The 23,677-nt window shown below is 43.6% G+C and overlaps 1 protein-coding gene across 1 annotated transcript in view; it reads right to left on the bottom strand.

The window, feature by feature from the left end:
* ARHGEF26 (Rho guanine nucleotide exchange factor 26) overlaps nucleotides 1-23,677 on the bottom strand; it is a 153,894-nt gene that overhangs the window by 16,955 nt on the left and 113,262 nt on the right. The window contains exon 12 of the mRNA XM_030844638.2: nucleotides 7,163-7,372. Within this exon, the coding sequence (XP_030700498.2) occupies nucleotides 7,163-7,372 (210 nt within the window). The remainder of the gene's footprint in view (nucleotides 1-7,162; nucleotides 7,373-23,677) is intronic.

The following is a 23,677-nucleotide window of genomic DNA, read 5'->3' on the forward strand; positions in this document are numbered from 1 at the left end:
CAAGGCCCAGAGGGAAAAATGACATTAGTAAAACATTCCTCCTTTGTCCTTTTACCAAGGGTGAGCTTCTGTATTTTCCACCGAACACTGTCTCATTAATAATGCAATGACTTAAGATCTTTAACAAGCAAACAGATATAACACAGTATGGCTTAGAGGTACATGCTAAAAAAAAAAAAGTTTAACTACATCCTTGACAGCAAATGTTGAAAAACAAGTGGAATTTAGATAAAACTTGCTCTAGCAGCACAAAACAAACAAACACACACCCCAGTGAATAGAGACATAGAGGAGCAGTATTTCTCTACATGCTGCTACCTTGCCTTGGATATAGAAAAGTAAATTGTATTAATTGTAGGGCAATTCCAAAAAAATATTTATTGGGAACCTGCTACATACAAAGTGAGAAAAGGACAAAACTGAAGCTGAGTGTGGGGATTAGTAATAAAACTGTGAAGAACTGATTGGAGAGAAGAATCGTTAGGAGGCTTTGAGGGTGGTTCAAAAGATAAAGGATGTGTGGGTTGCCCTGGGAAGGAGGTAGTGGGATGGAAACATGTGGGAAGATGCAACAGCGTTTCATACAGGAAGAACCAGTCCAAAATGGATCTGTTCAGATCTAGAAGCATCAGAAATGACACCAAGTCTCCAGACTGGGTAACTTGAAATGGTGTCAAGGGTACCATTTACAGAAATGTGTGTGTCAGGGAAAGCAGAGCATACTGATGATGACTGGTTCCAGACAGGCTGCATTTCTGAAGGGGAAGTGAAGAGGAAAGGTTACGTGTGGGAGAAAAACTAAGAGCACACAGATAACAGCTTGAGAACATCTCAAAAAGGGGGTTAGCGTCAGAGAGCTGGGCAGCTAACAAAATTAAATGATATTAGAGGTAAAGAAAGCAGCGGAAGACTGGACTGCTGGGTGTGGTACCTAGGAAGCCACTGCTCATCTTCTGATGGAGCGCCCTCAACTGGGTGGCAGAGGAAGATGCCATACTGAAGACGGTCAAGGAGTAACTCAATATAGGGCGTCAGCTGCTCAAGCCAAAAACCCAAAGCATCACCGATTCCTCTCTTTCACTCACAGCCACCCTAACTCATCCTGTCCTTCAGTTGGTCCTGTTGTCTCCACCTCCACAATGTTAGGTTTCCATCTCCTCGCACAGACCACAGTCCATCCCAACATCAAGACTCCCCTGGACTGGGACTTCCCTGGTGGCGCGGTGGTTGAGAATCCACCTGCCAATGCAAGGGACACGGGTTCAAGCCCTGGTCCAGGAAGATCCCACATGCCACAGAGCAACTAAGCCCGTGCGCCACAACTACTGAGCCTGCGCTCTAGAGCCCCATGCTCTGCAACAAGACAAGCCACCACAATGAGAAGCCCACGCACCGCAACGAAGACCCAATGAAGCCAAAAATAAATTTAAAAATAAGTTTTTAAAAATCATTAAAAGACTCCCCTGGACAAATGCAACAGGACCCTAACTGCTCTCCCCATTGAAACTGCTGTGTCCACACCAGTCTTCCATGGAACTCCCCATTCCAGCCTACGAGGCTCTAAACCAGTGCTTCTCAAAATATCTGGGGTGGGGCTTCCCTGGTGGCGCAGTGGTTGAGAGTCTGCCTGCCGATGCAGGGGACACGGGTTCGTGCCCCGGTCCGGGAAGATCCCACATGCCGCAGAGCAACTAGGCCCGTGAGCCACAACTGCTAAGCCTGTGCGTCTGGAGCCCGTGCTCCGCAGCAGGAGAGGCCGTGATAGTGAGAGGCCTGCGCACCGCGATGAAGAGTGGCCCCCGCTCACCACAACTAGGGAAAGCCCTCACACAGAAACGAAGACCCAACACAGCCAAATAAATAAATAAATTTAAATAAATCAATAAATAAAATGCTCTGGGCTCTACCAGCCTCTCAACCACCCACTCTCTCCCTGGCTTATTCTGATCTAGCCAATTTCACTATGTTCAAGCCAAGTTTGATGGCCTCAAACTTGTTTCCCTAGGAGTTTGGCACTTGCTGTGCCCTCTGCCTGGAACGTTCTGGCCCTGCATTTTCCCATGGATGGATTCCTTCCAGGCACTCAGGGCTCAGTCCCAAATGTCACCTGGAGAAGTCTTCCTCTGCCATCTAATTTAGAGGACAGATCCCCATCCCAGCACTTCACACTCCGGAATACATTCCTGGCTTTACTGTTTCCACTGCACTTATTTATTTTTAAAATTGGATGAAGAAATGCTTTCCCACCATCCCAGTTCACTGTAGGCCATCTGCCCAGGCAGCCTGGCAAAAGTTCAGTGCCACCAAAGCCACCTCCTTGAGGGCAGGAGGCACACAGGCATAAGTTCTTCAGTGGCACAGAAGCCCCCAGAGGGCAGGGATCTGGTCTCTGCACTGTGCACTGCTACGTCCCAGCACTTAGAATAGCACCTGAAAGGATGCCGGTGCACAATAAAAATTCACTGAGTAAATAGGGAGAAATGAAAGCTGTTCTCTTGAGAAGTGCAGTCGTAAAGGGAAGGAGAGACTTAGGGGTGGGTTGGGGGCCCGGAGTTGTACGGCAGAGGGTGGGCAAGACAGAAGACAGGAGGAGAAAAATGAACTAACAAGAGGGGCACACACAGCAAGCACTTGGAATTCTCAGGGACGAGATCACTGAGGGGCCTCCTTGTAGAGGAAAGACTTGGCACTTGGCGTGAGCCCTGAGAAGTAAGATATTTGGTAATTCGAGGAGTTCTGAGAAGGGCATTCCAGGAAGTAGGAAAAACATAGGCAAAGGAACAAAAAAGGAAGTTTTAAATGGAAGATAGTTTGAGGGATGCAACATCTAGTCCCCATTTTATTATAAAATATTTCAAACCATATGATGCCTTAAATTGACCACAAACTTTTTCATTTTAAGTCTATGAACTTAAAAAGTCACATTTTAGTAGTCTTTCACATTTAATAGCAGCTAGCTTCCTGGAGTTTCCCTTCCAGAGCCAGAACAAGGCCAAGTTGAACAGCAAGATGGGGGTGGAATAGTCTCCGAGATGGCAGCTTCTCAGTAAGAAGCTTAAAATTTGTTATTAGAAAGAATTTCAGACTCAGGAAGGTCAGGGTCTAGTCCCGTTTTGGCAGTAACTCACCTCCTGTGTGGCTTTAGGGAAATCACTTCACCTTTTTGAGTCTCATCCTACATCTGGGAGAAAACTGAGGGAGTTGGACTACAGACCTATAATTAGGGTCACAACATATTTTATGGTCTAAAGGCACTTTGGAAAGTCAAAGAGGGTGCTATTCTTAATTTTGCCAGAACAACAGACATAATAACACTGATCCCAAAGAAACCAAGATGTACAGTCATCTTACTTAACTGCTTCAGCTCGGAAGCACCATCCTTCTCTAGAAACACCCAAGGCTCCCTTCATGCTCTCTAGCTGGTCCTGTGCCTGGCACATCCCAGATGCTCACTAAGCGTTTGCCCCATTTCCTTTTGGTGAGCTTTTCTGCATTCTTTATGTAATCAAAGCTATTGATCTGTTCTTCCACAACTTCACTGCCTTATAATAGTTGAACCGTCCTTGTGCCAAACAGCTGCACCCTTCCTTCAGCCGATTTCACATTCCGTATAGCCCCAGGTGCCTCTACTAGGAACAGTTTCTCAAAGAAGGTAAATATTTAGGTACAAACCCTATTCTTTTTCAAACCAAAGAATAAGCAGCCAAAGAATGTAATCGACTGTTCTGAAATTCTGCAATTACTCAAGGCCTGGGTGGGGGTGAAAACCTTCTCAACTAGATTGCTAATGGACCATTTTAACCAAGTATAACATCAAAGCGAGAAAAGTTAAGAAAACATACTCACCTATATACATCTGGCAAATCTTAGAAGCAAAGAAAACATTCTACATAGGCCGGAACTCTGATTACTCAAGACCAGGAAACCCAGAGCTGGCCTGCACATTTCCAAATACAGCATGTTAATGACTCGCTAGACTTTTAAAAGCTGATTGGGTTTTTTTGGTTTTGTTGTGTTTTCTTTTAAGGAAAGTGCATCCTGGCTGTCATATATTTTCTTTCAGCACTAATGATACTTTATGCCTTGTAGGTTTAAAAGTATTTGTCCAGTTATTTACTTTAACTGTAATTGAGTTGGGGGGGGAAGGGAGTGAGGGAGTCACTCCTTCCGTACCCAAGGAGACAGCCGCCCCTCTGCCCCTTCTGGAATGTTCTCTTGCTATTAATTAAAGAACTACAAATATGAGTCATACCCACGGGTTTACGGGTGACATAACTAGATATTCTGAGAATATTTCTCATTGAGGAAATGAACATCCATTCAGTCTATGGCAAGATCAAAAGGCAAGAGGGTGGAACAAAGGCTACAGAACGTCCCAGGAAAGGATCTAGCCTTGGTGTAAAAACTGGACATGCCGGGTTTACGGCCTACTCTCTTGGAATAATCTCAGAAACCAGCAGTAGAGATTACATAAATTATGAAGGAGACAGTCAGGAAAAGCTCTGCTGATAAAGAGCAAACAATCCTTATAAACACAGAGAAAAGGAAAACGTAAAGCGAAACCAACAACACTTTCTCCCTGACTAAAAAAGACAAAATCAAATCTTCATTTCTGAGAATTCTTTATAATAAGCAGTAATCTCCAAAGTGTTTAAGACTTTTTCATCCTCAAAGTCCTTTAAGATCCAAAGGTCAGACATACTAAATTCTCTCTTTTAAGAGAGGCTTCCCCAAACAGAAGAGGTCTCGGTCTGTCTTCACAGGCCAAGGGGTTTAATCATTTTTAGAGTCAAAGAAATGCCTTCCTCAGCCCTGGTCTTGGGTGTGTCCCCTGCTGGTCACCTGCACAGACCAGCAAGCACTGCACCCACCGGAGGTGCCCTCCCCAGAGGGGAAAACATAGAGGAGCATCCTTGGAATGCAGCAGGGCTTTCCATCAGTTTCCTGGAAGAATTCTGGGACCTTAGGAAGAGGTATTTCTTTGTTTTATAAACAAACACAGAGGATGCCGCTCCTTTTCTTATTCATTCCCTCTGTTAGCTCCTGAGCACATTTGTAATATTCTCTTTCTCGGCTGTTTTTAAATCTCAAATAGCTTTCTATCGCCCTGCCCTTCTTGGTTTTCTTCACCTTTGGAAAAGTTACTTCTAGTGCCAAAAACATGAAATGAGCATTTATCGTTTTCATGTGGATGGCTTTTTTCCTTCTTTTTCTTTTCTTATATCTCTCTAACAATCCAGGGACCCTGTTAAAATACTCTTAAAAAGTGGAGATTATCTCTTTGGCTTGGCTTTCGCTAAGATTCTGTTACAGTCTTAGGGTTGTTATTCAAGAGCTACAGATCCATTTTAATCACACCATGTAGGAGCCAAGTGGGAGAGGGTGTAGGAACCCCAGAGGACCAAGAATGAGGGAACTTCTCCTTTCCCTCCACTGTTCCACCCTCTGACCCAACACAATACCTGCCTATGATGATTGTTCTAAGAGGAGGTTTCCAGTTTCCAAACAAATTGGTCAGCTATCTCTAAGTGGACAAAATCGCAATGTAACCAAACAGGACCCTACAGGGCCTTCCCAAGGTAGACATCACCCCGACCCCGCCAAAACCCTCTGTTTTTGCTCTCTCTGAAGTACCTAGGTAACAGTATCTGATGCACATTTCCTGAGTTGTTTTACAGATGCTAAAACCACCCCAAATGGAAGAACTTAACTACTTGATGATCATGAGCCCCCAGACCGACTGGCACCTAAGGACTCATAATGTCAACCACCCTCTTACCTCAACACCAACCAATCAGAGAATTGTGCACGAGCTGATCACATACCCTGCGACCCCCTCCCTCACGTGGCCTTGCCTTCGGGGATTTTGGGATTTTTAGAGTGTGAGTCACCCATCCTCCTTGTATTGGTGCCTTTACAATAAACACTGCACTTTCCTTCACCACAACCCGGTGTCAGTAGATTGGCTTTACTGTGCACGGGCAAGCAGACCCAAGTCTGGTTCAGTAGAAGCACGGGTGGCCTTGACAATTAAGCCCCCTTCCCTTCATCCTGTGTGAGGATGGACTGCCTACTAACTGCTGGTGAAACTGCAGGTGCAAACAGGATGGCTTCTGCCTCTGCATAAACTCTGGATGGGAAAGAGGGATCAACATGTGAGGGAACCGTTGATGGAAGCTGCCCACCTCGGCTAGGCAGGATGCTAACCACTTGCATGAGTTGTCTCACAACAGGAGGTCCCGATAAGGACACGGTGCTGCCGTGGAAAATTAACCAGGAGAATTTTCGGGAGGGGCCGAAAGCAGGGAGGAGATGCCAGCCCATAATGTGCGCCAACCTCCCAGAAACGGTCACGCTAGACCCATCTTGGCTGAGAGATACGAGAACCACCAGGGAGGACCCTGAGTCGGATCAAATATGGGCACAAGCAAGATGACTGGTCAGAGACAACCCCACAACTAACCCTATTACCATAAAACCTGAGACCAAGAGCCACATGGCAGAGCAGTCCTCCTGGGTTCCCTTACCCTGCTGTTCTCCGCCCAGGCACCCCTTCCCAATAGTCTTTTGCTTTGTCAGTACGTATGTCTCCTCACACAATTCATTTCCCAGTGTTAGACAAGAGCCCATTTTCTCAGGCCCTGGAAGGGGTTCCCCTTCCTGCAACAAACCTATTTCCCCAAACTGAGTATCTGTCTCTTTTGACAGAAATCACTGGTCTTTCTGCTGCCTGGTCGAAGGTAGGTGATACAAAATGACTTCTATTTCAGTACCTAAGAAAACTCAGGGCCTAGGATCACACTGCCAGTTAGGTCATATTCCTAGAGCTCCCGGGTCATAATTTTATCAATGATTAAAATAAAATGATTTTTAAAACACTGTAAATATAAAAGCACACCACCTAAAGCACAACACATCCATCAGGAGTCATGGGGATGAAAATAATAATATCCATCTCTCAGGACACTGAGAAGATGACAGTGAGAAGACAAGCATCTGTATAAAGCACCCAGACCTATGCTTGGTGCATAACAGGTAATCAATTAAAAAAAATAAATAGTAGGTAGAGTTTACTGTTTTTAGGGAGTCTGTGGACCAAGGGTAATTAGGTAGGGAAGACCGACAGCAGATATTCTGAAACCCTCCCCTCGCACATACTTACTGAGTCTCAGCTCCCAGCAGCATCTCCACTTTCTCGTTCACGTGGTTACTGAGGACTGTCAGCGTAAAGAGGTGACTAGCAGAGTTCTGTCTTGAATAAAGCACTGTGGAACTGTTCTTCCCTGGAGAAGAATTAAGCTCTTCACTGTCACAAGACTCCACCAGTAGCTGATCTCTTAAGGAATAATCATTGACATTGTAACTTTCTTCACTGTAAGGAAGAGGGAAAAAGAACACAGTAATTCAGTGGATGAGACTGTGACATTATCGGTTTTCAAATCACATTTTGGGGGAAGGTGGCAGGGGAGGGAAGGAGGACAGGGAGAGAATGATTCATTTTATTTTTTATTTTATTTTATTATTATTTTTTTTTTGCAGTACGCGGGCCTCTCACTGCTGTGGCCTCTCCCGTTGAGGAGCACAGGCTCTGGACGCGCAGGCTCAGCGGCCATGGCTCACGGGCCCAGCCGCTCCGCGGCATGTGGGATCTTCCCAGACCAGGGCATGAACCCGCGTCCCCTGCATCGGCAGGCAGACTCTCAACCACTGCGCCACCAGGGAAGCCTGAGAATGATTTATTTTAAAATAGGAATTGGACTCTGAATAATCTACTGATTATGAGTCAATATAACCCTCCAAAATTAAACCTGTTAATTACTATTTTTCTGTAGTATACTAAATTGTATCTTACATATAAAAGCAATATTAAAAACAATTATTAGCACCTACTGTATAGCACAGGGGACTCTACTCAATTTTTTGTAATGGCTTATATAGAAAAGAATCTAAAAAAAGAGTGGATATATGTACATGTATAACTGATGCCCTTTGCTGTACTAACACAACATTGTAAATCAACTATACTCCAATAAAAATTTAAAAAAAACAATTATTAAACCCTCTAGGTTTTATTTTACATTTTCCTGGCATTTCCTTGCAACAAGTGAGACACGCGTGCATCATGGTAAGGCTTGAACAGCTATACTTCCCCAGCCTTACCCCGGGCCGCAGGATAGAGGTCGTCCCAAACCTACTCACACTCTGGGTAGCGAAGCTGCACTGGCAGCCTCCAAACCACCAGGCACAGGAGGGAAGAACAGCCCCAGAGGTCTGCTTGCTTCTGGCAAGACGGCCAACCCATCCTTCTCTCTAACATGCATGGCCTCACCACCTGTTCAGAAACCACCAGGACTGATCCCGCCACGCCCTTTATCCCTGCTTTTATGCCCAAGACCGCCTGGTATACTTCATTCCCCTGAATGTACTCTCACCTGCACAGTGCTGTGAACATGCCTAATCGGGCCTCACCTCCCTAAGCCCCTCGGCTAAAGCATTCCCCTGCATCCTCTGGAAATGCACCTCATTTAGGGAAGCCAACAAAATCTTCTAAATCCTCAGCCTCTTCTCTGAACTCTCCCTTTACCTTGTTGCCTTAACAGAAACTTGGCTCTTCTGGAGAGCACAGCCTCCTCTGAAGGCTCTCTGCCTGCCCTGCCTGAGTCTCATTACTCCTAGACAACGATCGCTTTGTCCTCCCAGAAGGTCTCCAGCTTTGATGCTCATGCCATCAGTCTCTATCTCATCCCCACAGTCATCTCCAGGCCCCCGGATCATGCCTCATCCTCACTCATGCGTTTAGTTACTGGCTTACTGTCACTCTCCAACACTACTTTCTTGAATTTCCATGTGGCAATCCTTCCATCACCCCAGCCTCTCAGTTCCTTGACTTCCCCTTCAACAATCAACCTTGTCACTACCACCAACTGCAACCTCTCTGCCGTCCCAACGTCAAACACCTCTGTCTAACCAGCCCCGCCAATCTCTTTGGCTCACCTCTTCTAATCCTCAACCTCAACAATTTTAACCCACCATTCCTACAACCCACTCACTCCACCACCTTTCCCTCCATTCTTAAACCCTTCATGTCCTCTCATTCATGCTTATTCACTTATCCAACTTGAATTTCTTGATACCTACTTACAATCACTCCTTGCAGACACACTCATTTCCTTGGCAAATCCCAACTCTGCTTAGATACACCTCCCCTCTATTCTCTATGTGTACTTGCAGTTGAACACGGCAGAGCTCAATAATAACTGCTGAGTAAATGGATGACCATGCAATACATTTTAATGTATTCTAGGAACCATATTGTATAATAACCTTACCTAATAATAAATGCAAACGTATGAACTCAGGAGAGCTAAGAGATTAAAAAAATCCTTGTGCCCAACTATACTAGGAATTTCAGAACAGGCCATTTTGTTCAATATTTCTTATAAAGTTTTTCATTCGGTGGTGGGCATCTGCCTGTCAACCACTCCCTGTAACTCTGCTTTAAAAACTTTATAATCATTTTTAAAATTTAGTTTGATAGATTCTTCCCCCTCCAAAACCGGCAAACACAGTTATATCCTCTATAAAAGCAAAACACTGCCTTTTGATCAAGTCTGTTTGTTGCTAGGGTAACCATCTGTATTAACTGAAAGTTCACATGGCAAGATCACCTCCAAAGCTCCCCTGAGACTGCCAACGGACCAGCACAACCATACTCAGAATATATAAAATATTTCTCATATCAAAATGAGGCTTATCAAAGGTCACATAATTTTTATAAAAGGAGGAACCAGGGTAATACACTTTACAAACAAACAACGTTATACTTTTAAAAGACCGTGTTTACCAGAAACAAAGCAGTCGATTTTTGGCAAAGCTGGTGTCAGGCTGCACCCTGCAGGCCTACAAGCCTCGTAGCTGCCCAGCCTCGAGACCGAAGAAAGAGCGTGGAAACAGCGACAGAGACATCAGTGGTTTATTGGAGACGGGATCTCACACATCGGAAACATCTGCGCCCTGTGCTGCAGACAGCAGGCGGGACAGGGCAGCCGTCTTCACTGCTCGAGGTGGGGGAGAAGGAGGCTACCATTCATAGGGGGAAGTGACGCCAGGTGGGCTTATCAGTTACCAGGGAGACCAGCAGCTGGGGCACATCACTCACAGCCCCTCAGGTTAATGACTATCACAAGGGTAGATGTTTCTCTTTAATAAACTAGCAGATGGAATCATTCTGGCCTGATGATTAGAACAATCACTAGCTGGGGCAGGGGGCAAGCACTTTCCTGTGAGTAAGGTGTAGGTAGGTGGCACTGCTCCAGCAGGGGATGTACAGAGAACAAGAGAACAGCCATCTTGAGTGGCCTGACCATACAGCAAGTAAAGCTTATAATATTGTCTAGATAGCTCAGACACAGATGTAGTAAAACCCAGGACTCAGGATAAAACCAAAAAGTAAAAAATAAAGACAAAAGCAAAACCTCAACAACAACATCAAAAACAAGAGAAAAAAACAAGATGAACAAGGACTTGCCTGTTACTGTCTTCTCTCTGCACCTCTGAGTTACTCTTTCGGTCCAACTCACAAGTTTAAAAAGATGACCTTTTAGTTAAAGACGCCCATTTCCAGTTAAAAATAATTCTGCTTCAGACAGAGAAATCCAACCTCCTTAATGCTGCGCACATGGGGTATGTAGGCAGTGCCCTAAATAATGACAGTGCAAAGGTATTCTTTGTATTCCCAAAGAAATAAAAGGCAAAGAAATCTATATGCCATAAAGCCATCATTCAAGATGACTCAAGTTCCAAAAAGTCTTCAGCATAAAGTGGCCTTACTTACTAGGTAGTCCCCAGTAGAATTCAAGACGAAGAGTTCACAGGAAACTAATGTAAACAAATAGGAAAAAACTAGTTAGGTCTTTTTTTCCCTCTTAATTTTCAGAGTTCATATTTCTCCCAGTGTTTGCCTAAATACAACCAGTGTTTGCCTAAGTACGAACAATACCAGCTACTGTTGTTTCATCGTCCATCGATGTGTTGAATCTTTGTCTTCGGCGGGGAGGGGGGGCGGGTGGTGGTGGTAATTAGAGACAGAAGAAGTAGACAAGTTAATAGAATGTTTTTTTAATTGTTCTCTTAAGCCATGACAACTACAATGCCATTAAGACCTAGGGTGACCGTTTGATCCAGTTTGCACCTGTGGTTCTCTCAGGTGTCCGGCTGGAATGATAGAGAGCAGCCACTTTATTTATAGCTACATGAGTTCACCTCAAGGTATCCGTGTCTACACACCTGCACATCTGGGTCACTGAATGTGCCTGCACACAGAACTTCCCACTGTTTTGCCTTCTGTATCCAAAATACGATGCAGGAAACAAGTCTGCTTTTTTTTTTTTAACTGATTCAATAGCAGTCACCCAATATCATTATTTCATCTAGACCTGCAAACATCTTCATTATGTGATACATAATGTTCACAACTTCTTCACTACCTCTTTAATGAATTTAATATAAAAAACTTGAGTTAACAGTAGTCAAGTGAGTTGATGATTCATCCCTGTCAGCTATTATTCAAACCCAATGGAATAAAAACTGAAAAGGAGCTCACTCTTGCTAGCGTGTTTGTGCTCTCTCACACACAGACACATTCACACACTTAATCTCATAAAGGTTCAAAATAATATTTTCCCCTCTCTAAATCTGCTAAATACTGAGTGAAATTCATTCTCCTCATGTCAGCCAGCACCTACGGTCTCTCTCATGCTAATACAGAAGGATAACTGTTAAAATATGGGCTTAAGCAGAAAGAAGAGGAACGAATCCACAGTCAGATGCAGCCATTTACAACCCCACTTCCTCCTCTGCCGACCCACTTACTGTGTCCTGTAAGTACAAAGAGAGCTCAGCTGGGCTGGGGAAGATGCTCCTTTCCTAGGGAAGTTGATGCTAATCAGACTTCCCCATGTTTGTTTCTTCTATTTAACAAACATATGGTTTACACAGTCTCTGAAACAATTTGGATCAAGCAATTAGGAAGTTAAACTGCTCAGAAAAAGGCAAATGGAAAAACCACCTTTCCTCGCACAGAGAAGTTTATATGTAGACTTCCTCTGATTGTCTTAGGCGGGCTCCAAGTTTACCAGCTGCTCATGAAACAAGCGGCAGAGGCTCCTATCAGGCACAGCAATCAAATCTATACAAGCCTGTTGCTCTGTGGTATAAACAATGATGGGTCTCCCTGTTGAAACCCATTTGAAAGTCCTAGTAACCTTTGTTGAGATTCCTTTCTTTTCTTAACAAGATAAAAAACTATCAGTAGAGAACAGGATATGGTGGTAAATAAGTACCTCAATTATTCTTCCCTTGGAAGGCGTTCTTTTGTTAAGCAGCTCGATAGTGTTTGGTTCTACTACATGCTACCTAACAGCATGGGCTGAAAACTGATACATCTTTTTGTGAATAGTGGATTTCTTTTTTTTTTTAAGTTAATTAATTTGTTTATTTTTGGCTGCTCTGGGTCTTCGTTGCCGTGCGCAGACTTAGTCTCCAGTTGCAGCGAGCGGGGGCTACTCTTTGTGGCGGTGCGCGGGCTTCTCATTGTGGTGGCTTCTCTTGTTGCAGAGCACGGGCTCTAGATGCGCGGGCTCAGTAGTTGTGGCACGTGGGCTCAGGAGTTGTGGCTCACGGGCTCGGTAGTTGTGGCTCGTGGGCTCTAGAGTGCAGGCTCAGTAGTTGTGGCGCACGGGCTTAGTTGCTCCGCGGCATGTGGGATCTTCCCAGACCAGGGCTGGAACCCTGGCAGGGAAGATTCTTAACTGTGCCACCAGGGAAGTCCCAACAGTGGATTTCTTAAAGTGATTATTACGGAGCACTTTGAACTTTCTCTCCCACAGATTTCTATAAAGGTGGGATTTTTCATACTGGGCATATATTTATTACTTTTAAATCAGGACAGTATTTACAACTGCATACAACATACATACATTTTTAGAATACCAAAGCTGCATATGTACATACTCAGCAGTGAGTGCAGGGTGACAGACACCCAGCTCCACTCAGGACTTACTCTGGAAAGGAGGGGGAGGAAGAAGGCATGATGATGAAGAGGCTTTAGGTATACCTGCAGTATTATGTCAGGACTGTTGTTTAAAAAGAAGAGATATGACAGTGATGTAGAAAAAATTTATATCTGTTAAACATGGATGATAGGCATGTTAGTGTTCGATAATTTTCTGTATGTTTGAAATATTTCACAATTCAAGGTAAAAAAGATTGAATAATAAATGCATAGACGTGAAGACTATCATCATTCCACGTGTCTGTGGATGCCTGAGGGTATAGGTGAAGGGACTCTTGGGCAATGGAATTTTTTTGGCCCTATAAACAGCTGATTATTTGCATATAGCATCATTGACTGAAAATATAAGGCAAGAGTGAATTCACTAAAGTGGCTGGGTTAAAAAGAAAAAGGCTTTTCTGAGACTTCCCTGGTGGTCCAGTGGCTAAGACTCTACACTCCCAATGCAGGGGGCCTGGGTTCGATCCCTGGTCAGGGAACTAGATCCTAGATCCCATATGCCACAACAACAACGACAACAAAAAGATCCCGCAGGCTGCAACTAAGACCCAGCGCAGCTAGCTAAATAAACAAACGAATAAATAAATGTATTTTCCATATATGAATGAATAACACTCAGAAAATATAATGGTAGAAGTGATCTTATTTATAATAGACACAAAACCCACAAAATATTTAGGATTAAACTTAACACGTTTCTTCTATATGAAGACAGCTTTCAAATACTTTAGAAGAAGGCCTGAATGGATAGAAAATTTGATATTAAAGAGGTATCAATTCTTCCTAAATTAATATATAATTTTACCACCATCTCATTGAAAAAAATCTCAGGATTTTGGGGGGCAGCAAGGACGGGGAATAGTCAAGCTGATTCTAAAACATACAGAAAAATAAACACGTAAGAAGAGTCAGATTGTGAAAGAAAATGAGAGTGGACTAACCATATGATATATTAAAGACATATTTTAAAGCTACAGTAATTCAAAGACTGAGACTGATAGGTATTAGCTGACAGACAGACTAGTGAAACAGAACAGTGGCTTCACAAATTGACCCCAAATACATCTGAGAATTTACTACATGATATAAATGACATTTCAAATCTGTGGAATACTGACAGTTTAGTCAACAAATCATATTGGGACATCTGGAGAAACATCTGAAAAATTTTTAAAAGCTGGCTCCCAATCTCACTCCATAAACCTGGGTACTTCCTTGGGTCCAAGCCCTAGGTACGTAACAGTCATGAAGAAGAGGTAGTGATGGAACAGGTCTTTCTGTGGGGCCTTGTGACCAGGGGGTTGCTTTCACACATGCAAATACCATCGGAAGGGTTCCCACCTTACCCCTTATGAGCAAACATCTTACGTTAATAAGGATGACCAGGAATGAGAAATAGGCTAGATGACCAAGATGGAACCAGGAATATGAAAGCAAAGATGGAGATGGGGAAAACGAGAAGAAGGGTTAGACTATAAAGACCAGCTTTCCTACCCTCCTGCTCCAGTCAGCCTTATCTGTGAGTTGTCTCACCTTCCACCTTGCGTTGCTCTTGAACTTTCTTTCAGAGCAAAAATCTGACAGATTGGAAGGAGAACTTCCAATTCTTCCTTTTGTAAAAGAGTTAAATTTAAAAGAAAAGATGCTAGTAAGGATTATCCAAAAGAAAACACAATGATTTTCTGGCTCTATCGTCAAAAATAACATTTATTTTTCACCTAGTCGGTAGCTCCTTTTCCATAGGCTTTGTTTAAAACATCCACACAGTTTCCCGGTGCTGAAAAAAATCTTTACTTGAATCTGCTTGTCAAAAGACAAACGTCGGGCTTCCCTGGTGGCGCAGTGGTTGAGAGTCCGCCTGCCGATGCAGGGGACACGGGTTCGTGCCCCGGTCCGGGAGGATCCCACGTGCCGCGGAACGTCTGGCCCGTGAGCCATGGCTGCTGAGCCTGCGCGTCCGGAGCCTGTGCTCCGCAACGGGAGAGGCCACAACAGTGAGAGGCCCACGTACCGCAAAAAAAAAAAAAAAAAAAAAAAAGACAAACGTCTCCTGAGCTAGCAGCTGCCTGCGTTTTGTGCCCACATGCCAGTGAAACTGCTCCCCAAAGCCATGGCGGCCCAACACGCTACCAAATCCAGTGAGCGGATGTCACCACTTTCATCTACAGAACTGATTGAGGCTGAGCACCTGTGACATCCTGAAACTCTATCTTCCTCTTCTAATGCCTTCTGCAACAGTTCTAAGTCATCCTTTTTTTATGGCCATTCTGTAAGATCCTCTCTTGACCCTCCTGCTTTTCTCTCAGGGATTTACAATGACTCTGCCATTTTCCCCATGTGCAGATTCACAAAAGTCTGTGGGGTTTTATAAAATCAAAGAGATTCTTCCCATTTCCCTTCAAGACACGTACAAGAATTCTTCCTCTGCAGATTTCAACTTGTTTCTCTTCCCCTTCTGAAAACATGACTGCTAAATCCCCACGCTTGATCTTGTGCTTAACTGGAATAAGAATACCCTAGTTAAACATTTCTAGGATGGAGGAGATTGGATTATGCTGAAATTTACTCTGAGTTAAGAGGTTAAAACACTTTTTTCACATGACTGAAGTTGATTTCAATTTTAAATCTTGGTTTTAGAATTAAACACATTTTTAGTAGAAGAATATACAATTTTAAAGTAATAAAGTACAGTATAACAGGTAAGAGTACAGACTTCATTGAGAATGTCTGGTAAGAATCCCAATTCCATCACTCACTCGCTTTGTGATCCTGAGCAAGTTACTGATCCTGTCTGTGTTTTCTCATATGTAAACTGGGAATAACGATACCCATCTCTTAGGATTGCTGGGAGAATTAAATGAGATAATACATTTATTATCTATTTTTTTTTTTTTTTTTTTTTTTTGCGGTACGAGAGCCTCTCACTGTCGTAACCTCTCCCGTTGCGGAGCACAGGCTCCGGACGCGCAGGCTCAGCAGCCATGGCTCATGGGCCCAGCCACTCTGCGGCACGTGGAATCTTCCCGGACCGGGGCACGAACCCGCGTCCCCTGCATCGGCAGGCGAACTCTCAACCACTGCACCACCAGGGAAGCCTCTATCATCTTTTTGCATGTAGAGCTTTTACAGTCATACCTGGCTTACCGTCAGTAAATGTTATTAGCTATTATTTCAAATCTTCCTGCAGAACATCATGCCTTTAAATTGCCTGGCATTTTGTTAAAAGCCTGAGAATTATAGGTGCTTTGCAAATGAGTGAGCGGACTAAGCATAATTAGAGCTAAATACCTGTGTCAAGAAATTCATAATTTGGCAGGGGCTCCGACCAGCAAAACAAGGCATGATATTTACCCAAAACCTGATTTCAAACAGACTTATTTGCTCAGCTCCTCAAAATAATTCTGAAGACTAACAAACATGCCACACGCATGTTATGAACATTAACCTACAAGTCTTTGTGAACAGTTTTCATTTCTCTTAGGATGGAACACTGCATGGAATTGCTGGGTCATATGGTAAACTGCTTAACTTTTTAAGAAACTGCAAGAACACTTTCCAAAGTGGCTGTATCATTTTGAATACATTCTCACCAGCAGCAGATTAGGGCTCCAGTCCCTCTACACCCTCACCAACACTATCTTTGTCTTTATTATAAACTCATCCTAGTGGCTGTGAAGTGGTACCTAATTTTGCTTTTAACCTGCATTTCCCTAATGACTAGTGATGCTCAGCACCTTTTCATATACAAAACCATTTGGAGATCTTTGCTGAAATGTCTATTCAAATTTTTGCTTACCTAAAAATTGAGTTGGGGGCTTCCCTGGTGGCGCAGTGGTTGAGAATCTGCCTGCCAATGCAGGGTACACGGGCTCGAGCCCCGGTCCGGGAAGATCCCACATGCAGCGGAGCAACTGGGCCTGTGAGCCACAACTACTGAGCCTGCGTGTCTGGAGCCTGTGCTCCACAACAGGAGAGGCCACGACAGTGAGAGGCCTGCGCACTGCGATGAAGAGTGGCCCCCGCTCACCGCAACTAGAGAAAGCCCTCGCACAGAAACAAAGACCCAACACAGCCAAAAATAAATAGATAAATAAATTAATTAATTAATTTAAAAAAAATTTGAGTTGGTTTACTTTTGAGTTTTAAGAATTCTTTATGTAATCTGGATATAACTCCTTTATCAAGTATGATTTGAAAATATTTTATCCCAGTCTGTGGTTTGTCAATTCATTTTCTTAATGATTTTTTTCCTATTATGTAAGTTTCAGGTGTATCAATACATTGTTCAGGACCACTTTACAGCATAGCCAGCTTTTAAAAGACTTTTAAAAGACTAAAGACTAGACTTCCAAAAAGGAAAAAAAACAAAAACAAAAAAAACATGCCATACGCTTCCTATTTCATTGTTGAGAAAATAACAAATAGTGGAGAAGCGGGTCACATTTGTTGGTAAAATAAGGGTCTGCTGTGATTCACTGACACCAAGAATGATGGCCAATAATCCACAACAGGACCAGAAAGCCCCCATTCCTGGCACCACGGATCTCCAGATTCTCCAACCTGGAACCTCCCTGGCTGCCACAGGACATCCTGAACCCATGGTCCTTGACAAAGAGGAGATGGGCAGGTCCAAGAGGCTGTCTGACGTTACTGAAGCTTCCTCTCTGGCATAACCAGAATTAAGCAAGCTCTGAAGAAAAAGTAGGCAGCTTCTGAAGCTGGTGACTCCAAATTATGGGAGTAATCCCCACACTGCAATCCAGGTTTATCTCCACTGACCTCCTTGAATAAAGGGAAAAATATACTGAATTCACTTTTGTCAGCCACAAAGTTATAGTGTCTCCTAATCGGATATGAGGGATGTTACAAGAAAATCACTACTACAAACATATACACATGATTCATAACAATTTATAAAAGATTAAGAGTCGATCAATGGTTATCTCTCACTCACTTGCCATCTGACATGGGTTCTTGATGGGGGATGGGAAGGGAGAGGCATGGCATTAAATGTAATTATTCCTAAGGCCATATTTCAGAGGCCATAATCCAGGTTTGTCCTGGGAGTGCACCAAACCTTCAGCTGTGTAGCAGTGGCTTAAGGTTTCAAACCATTTTTTTAAAACAAGAAAATATTCTAGAAGCAGAAGAGCAATAATCTGATTTGCGCCAAAACTCTGGGGAGATACACAATACTAGGAATAATGATGATATGCAGCAGGTATCCGTCCCTCAGCAGGGACAATTCACTGTGTTAAGAGTTTTGTGTGCACTATCTCACTTAATTCTCATAGACATTCCAGGAAGATGATGACACTGTTATCCCCATTTTACAGATGAGAACACTGAGACTGAGGGATTAAAGGCAACTTGCCCAAGGTCACACAGCCAGGATTCTGAGCGCAGTTCTGTCTGACCCCAGACATTGATACTGTGCTTCTCAGTTGGTGAATCTTTTGACACTGAATGGCAACATCAATTCTTCTTACAGACACAGAGGAGACAATACTCTTACTACTCGCGATGTCAGGGGATCAAGGGTAGGTGAGGTGGCGAGAGTAAAAGAGAAGCAGGAAGAGGAAAGGGGGCTCTCATTTCTCTCCCACCTCATCTCTCCATCTTGATCTTAGGACCTGACCCAAGTGGTCAGAAACAACCAAGTTTTATGTTCCAGGAATAAAAGTGCTTTGAGTCAGAGTCCTACTGCCTTTTCTTTATCCAAGATACTCAAAGTTAATTTTCCAAGGAAGGAGTTTATTCTGCAGAGACAGAGGGACAATGTCAAGGTGGCCTCAGCTTTCTATAATGGGAAAGCTGTCAAAATGGAAAAACTCAAAACGGGGCCAAATCAGGCCATGACCCTTTAAGCTGCACCACTTTAAGCTACTGGGCAGTCAAACTACTTAGGGAAATGCAAGTTCTAACTTAAATCCCTGCACTCCTGATAATGATCAGGTAGAATTCTATTGCAGAAAATCTTTCTTTTAAAACCCGAGGATTTGTAATGTGTCACAGGGTTCAAGTTATGTCAATACACACAATATTTATGGAACTAGGAATCAGGAAGTGGAAAGCTCCTTTCTTAAATATCTGCGGGAAGGAAATGTTACGAAAAGGAAATGCTCTTCCCCACACTCTGACACTAGATTAGCTAAAGGTAGAGAAAAGCTCACAAAAGCAGTTTGGTACCACTTCTAACTTTCTCCCATGACCAGTAAAACTATAAAAATATTCACTTAAAAAAATCTTGCTTTGAAGAAGTTGTTTATCAAAGCAAACAGAAAAGGTGCAAGTTTCTAGGCTATTTTTCCCAATAACATTATAGGATAGCGGAAAGGTGAAAATATTCTAGAAAAATGAAATTGAGAAGTAACGAACATAAATTGTTAAGAGAGAAGGTTTTAGAGTCAAAGACTCAGATTAGAACCCTGGCTTTGATGAGAGACCTTGAAAAGAGACTTTATCTCTCTCTGCCTCAGTGTCCTCATCTGTAAAATGGAAATAATACTAGGTTGTGGTGATAACTCAATGGTATGTTGCATATACACTCTGAGCACAATGAATGGCACACTGTAACGTGCAATAATATAGGCGCTTATCATCATTATTACTATTACTACTCATCTAACTATAGGGATACCCAAAAACATCATGGCTAGATCATTTGTGGGTACAGAATCCAGGAGAAGAATGAAAGAAACAAATCAGGACACGATTACATTTACTGGTATGGATAACAAGACTAGACTAGATTTCTGCATTCTTTTGGTACTGTGCCTAACACCCAGACCAGGCCAATCTATCTGCAGCTCTAAGGGCATAGCAGGGCTGACTGGAGAAAAAAAACGCACTACCAACGAGATACTCACATGAACCACAGCGGGAGGACTAATACCAGCCAAGGGGAAGTGGGTTCTAAATCTCCAGCCACTTCTGGCTTTTTTTGAACCCAACCCCCAACCCCATTCATCTCAAAGGCAATGTATTAGTTCTTTTAAAGAGTTCTTGGGACTTCTCTGGCGGTCCAGTGGTTAGGACTCCGTGCTTCCACTGCAGGGGGTGGAATCCTGGTTGGGGAACGAAGATTTCACAAGCCACACAGAGTGGCCAAAATAAAAACTCCTCCTGTATTCCAAACTACCCATGTTAATTGGTGTTCTGTGGAAAAGAGGGTTTCCTAGCTGTGGCTGGAACTACCTACTATCAAACCACTGCCTCCTCCCCTGCTTCACAGCTAATCTAAAACAACCCTGGCTGTCTGATTCCCCTGCCGTATGCTGCTTTCCCAGCCTCCTTTATAAGGACAAGTTTTGTGAACCAAGACTGACACGTGAGATACAAGAAGTCTTCTGGGCTTCCCTGGTGGTGCAGTGGTTAAGAATCCACCTGCCAATGCAGGGGACACGGGTTCAAGCCCTGGTCCAGGAAGATCCCACATGCCACGGAGCAACAAAGCCCATGCGCCTCAACTACTGAGCCCATGTGCCACAACTACTGAAGCCTGTGGGCCTAGAGCCCACAAGCCACAACTACCAAGCCCATGCACCACAACCACTGAGCCTGTGTGCCACAACTAGTGAAGCCCGTGTGCCACAACTGAGCCCATGAGCCACAACTACTGAAGTCCGCAAGCCACAGCTACTGAGCCTATGTGCCACAACTACTGAGCCCGCGAGCCACAACTACTGAACCCCACAAGTCACAACTACTGAGCCTGCAAGCCACAACTACTGAGCCTCCGCTCTAGAGCCTGCGTGCCACAACTACTGAAGCCTGCGCACCTAAAGCCCATGCTCCACAAGAAAAAAAACAACCGCAAGGAGAAGCCGCACACCACCATGAAGAGTAGCCCCTGTTTGCCGCAACTAGAGAAAAGCCCATGCACAGCAAGGAAGACCCAATTCAGCCAAAAATAAAATAAATAAAAAAAAAAGAAGTCTTTAAAAAAAGAAGTCTTCTGAAGACTGTCTGAGAAAGGTTTTCCTCTGCTGATAAAAAGAGAAGCCACTTGAGAAAAAGAGTCCCTTTGGCCAGGCTCTATTCTTCACCCTTGTCTCCCTCCTATGTCTTTGAATGAAATGATGATGTCTGGACCTGCAGGAGCCACCTGCAACCATGAAGCTACGTGCACAGGGGCAAAAAGTGAACAGAGCACAGTGCAGCTGAAGAATGGGAAGGGGCTGGGTTACTGGTGACCACTGGACCTGGACTGTCCACCCTCGGTCTTCATGTTTGGTGAGAGAGGTAAATGTCTTAATCACTTGAGCCACTGCTATTTGGGAATTCTGTCACTTGTAGCCAAAAGCCTTCCTAAATGATCCAATAGTGAATCTTCCAAAGGGGGATGGAGTATGTAGGGTTTTCCAAACTCACTTGACTTCTTATGTATGTGTGTGTGTGATAATTCAACATTTTTATCTCTTAAACCCTTTTGTATGGGTAGCTCAAAACATTAGTTGACACAATAGTACAAAATAAAAGCAAGCTAAAAAAAATAAATAACTTCCTCTATAGAGCACAGTTTTGCAAATACAATCCTAAGTGTTTTTCAGATTGAGGTTACCTGTCATTTATGGATAAGTTTATAGATAAAACTCCAGAAGATGTGAGAAGCCACATGATAAAGTGCCAGACTTGCTTTTACCAAAATTAATTGAAAATGAATCTATAATGGAGCAGAATACAAAAATCACATGTCTTTTAAAAATAAAAGAGAATTCAAAGAAATTTTAACTTGCGTGTGGAATGGGGGGAGCCTGCCCACTGAGTAATGCAGCCACTCAAATTGTGTATATTTAACCATCTAGATGGATTGGTTCACGTTTGACAAATATTTATTAAATGGTCATTACGGGCCAGGCGCAGTCTCTGCACTGAGGATGCAAAGGTCAACACGACAGACGTGAACACATAGTAACACAAATATTATGACAGAGAAAGTGCAGGGTTCTATGGGAACACAGAGCAGCGGAAATCAACCCACTCTAGAGGAATGGATAAGAGCTCCCAGTGGATGTGTGGCAATTAATCTAAGACCTAAAGAATGAAAAGCACTTTGCCTAGAAAAGATTTGGGGTGGAACAGGGTTATGAGGTAGAGAGGGTATTCCAGGCAGAGAAAGAAGCACGTGCCAGGTCCTGGGGGCTAGAATGCCTCAGTGAGTGCAAGGTGCGACCATGGAAGGGCTGTTTGCAAAGGACAAACTGAGTCTTTTAAAAAGCATTCTCCGGCTATGGAATGTAAATGGATGGAGGGATGGTGGCATGAATCCAGCTAGGTGTGTCTTCTGGGCGAGCTCAAGGAGGTGGTACAAGGGCGTTGCAATGTGTGAGTAAAGAAGCTGTTTCATCATGAGTAGAAGACTGGGGATTCGACGGACGGGGAACACGGTGAGGAAAAGGACGAAGTGGGCTTTCAGATTTACTGTGGAGCAACTGGGTGGATGGAAGTGCCCTTTACTAAGCAGGGAACAGACCCTGGAGAAGGAACAAGTTGGAAGGAGACTGGGACATGAATGTAACCTGAGAAAACTCCAAATACAGCTGTTCACATCACATGACCATGATGACATTCAGAAATCTATGAAAAATGGCATCAATGTTAAAAAAAAAAAAATGTGTGTTCTAGAACTAGCTAAGACATTACAGCACATTTCTTCATTCTGTGTTTAAGTGAGGCAGTGGTGATGTGCGGAGGAGTACAGGAGGTTGAACTGTGTCCTCCAAAAAATATGCTGAAGCCCTAACCTCTGGTGCTGTCCCATGTGACCTTACTTGGAAATAAGGTCTTTGCAGATGGAATCTGTTAAGATGAGACCATTCTGAATTAGAGTGGGCCCTAAATCCAATAACTGGTGTCTTTATAAGGAGAGGGCGATTTTAAGACACACAGAGACACAGGAGGCAAGAAGGCCAGATGAAGACAGAGGCAGAGACTGGAGTTACGCTGCCACAAGCACGACCTTCGGAGGGGCATGGCCCTGCCAGTTTCTTGATTTCGGAATTCTGCCTACAGAACTATGAGAGAATAAATGCCTATTGTTTTAAGCCATCCAGTTTATGGTACTTTGCTACAGCAGCTGTAGAAACTATTACAGGGAGGAAGACTGTTTTTAGCTTCAGAAGAAATTGAAAAGGAAGACCTAAGCCAGATACAAGGCACTGAATGAGACAAGAAGACAGTTAACTACCTTGCAAAGTAAGCGTTTGGGGAGTTTGAACCTATTTAGGTCTTGAATTCAGTTTTCATGTTTCAAAACCGGGGACAATGGTTCTTAATCCAGAAGGTTGTACATCAGGGTGTAGTCTGTGCGCTGTAATGGATAACTAATTATAAGTTATCGCTGGGCAAAACTTGGATTTTATAACGTTATTATTCATTAATCTATGAGTACAACATGGCAATCTATTCCTTTTTTATTACAATGTTACTGCTATTGCTGTGACAGGTCTGACAGATTGGCACACCTTCCTCCCTCTGAAGGCAAAGCTGGTTAACGGTTTGCCATCATTCTAGTATAGTGGTTCTCAACTGGGGGACATCTGATGATGTCTGGAGACGTTTTTGGTTGTCACAATTGGGAGGGAGGCGCCACTAGCAAACAGT

This window comes from Globicephala melas, chromosome 4, assembly GCF_963455315.2.
Source record: "Globicephala melas chromosome 4, mGloMel1.2, whole genome shotgun sequence".
NCBI classification, from domain to species: Eukaryota; Metazoa; Chordata; class Mammalia; order Artiodactyla; family Delphinidae; genus Globicephala; species Globicephala melas.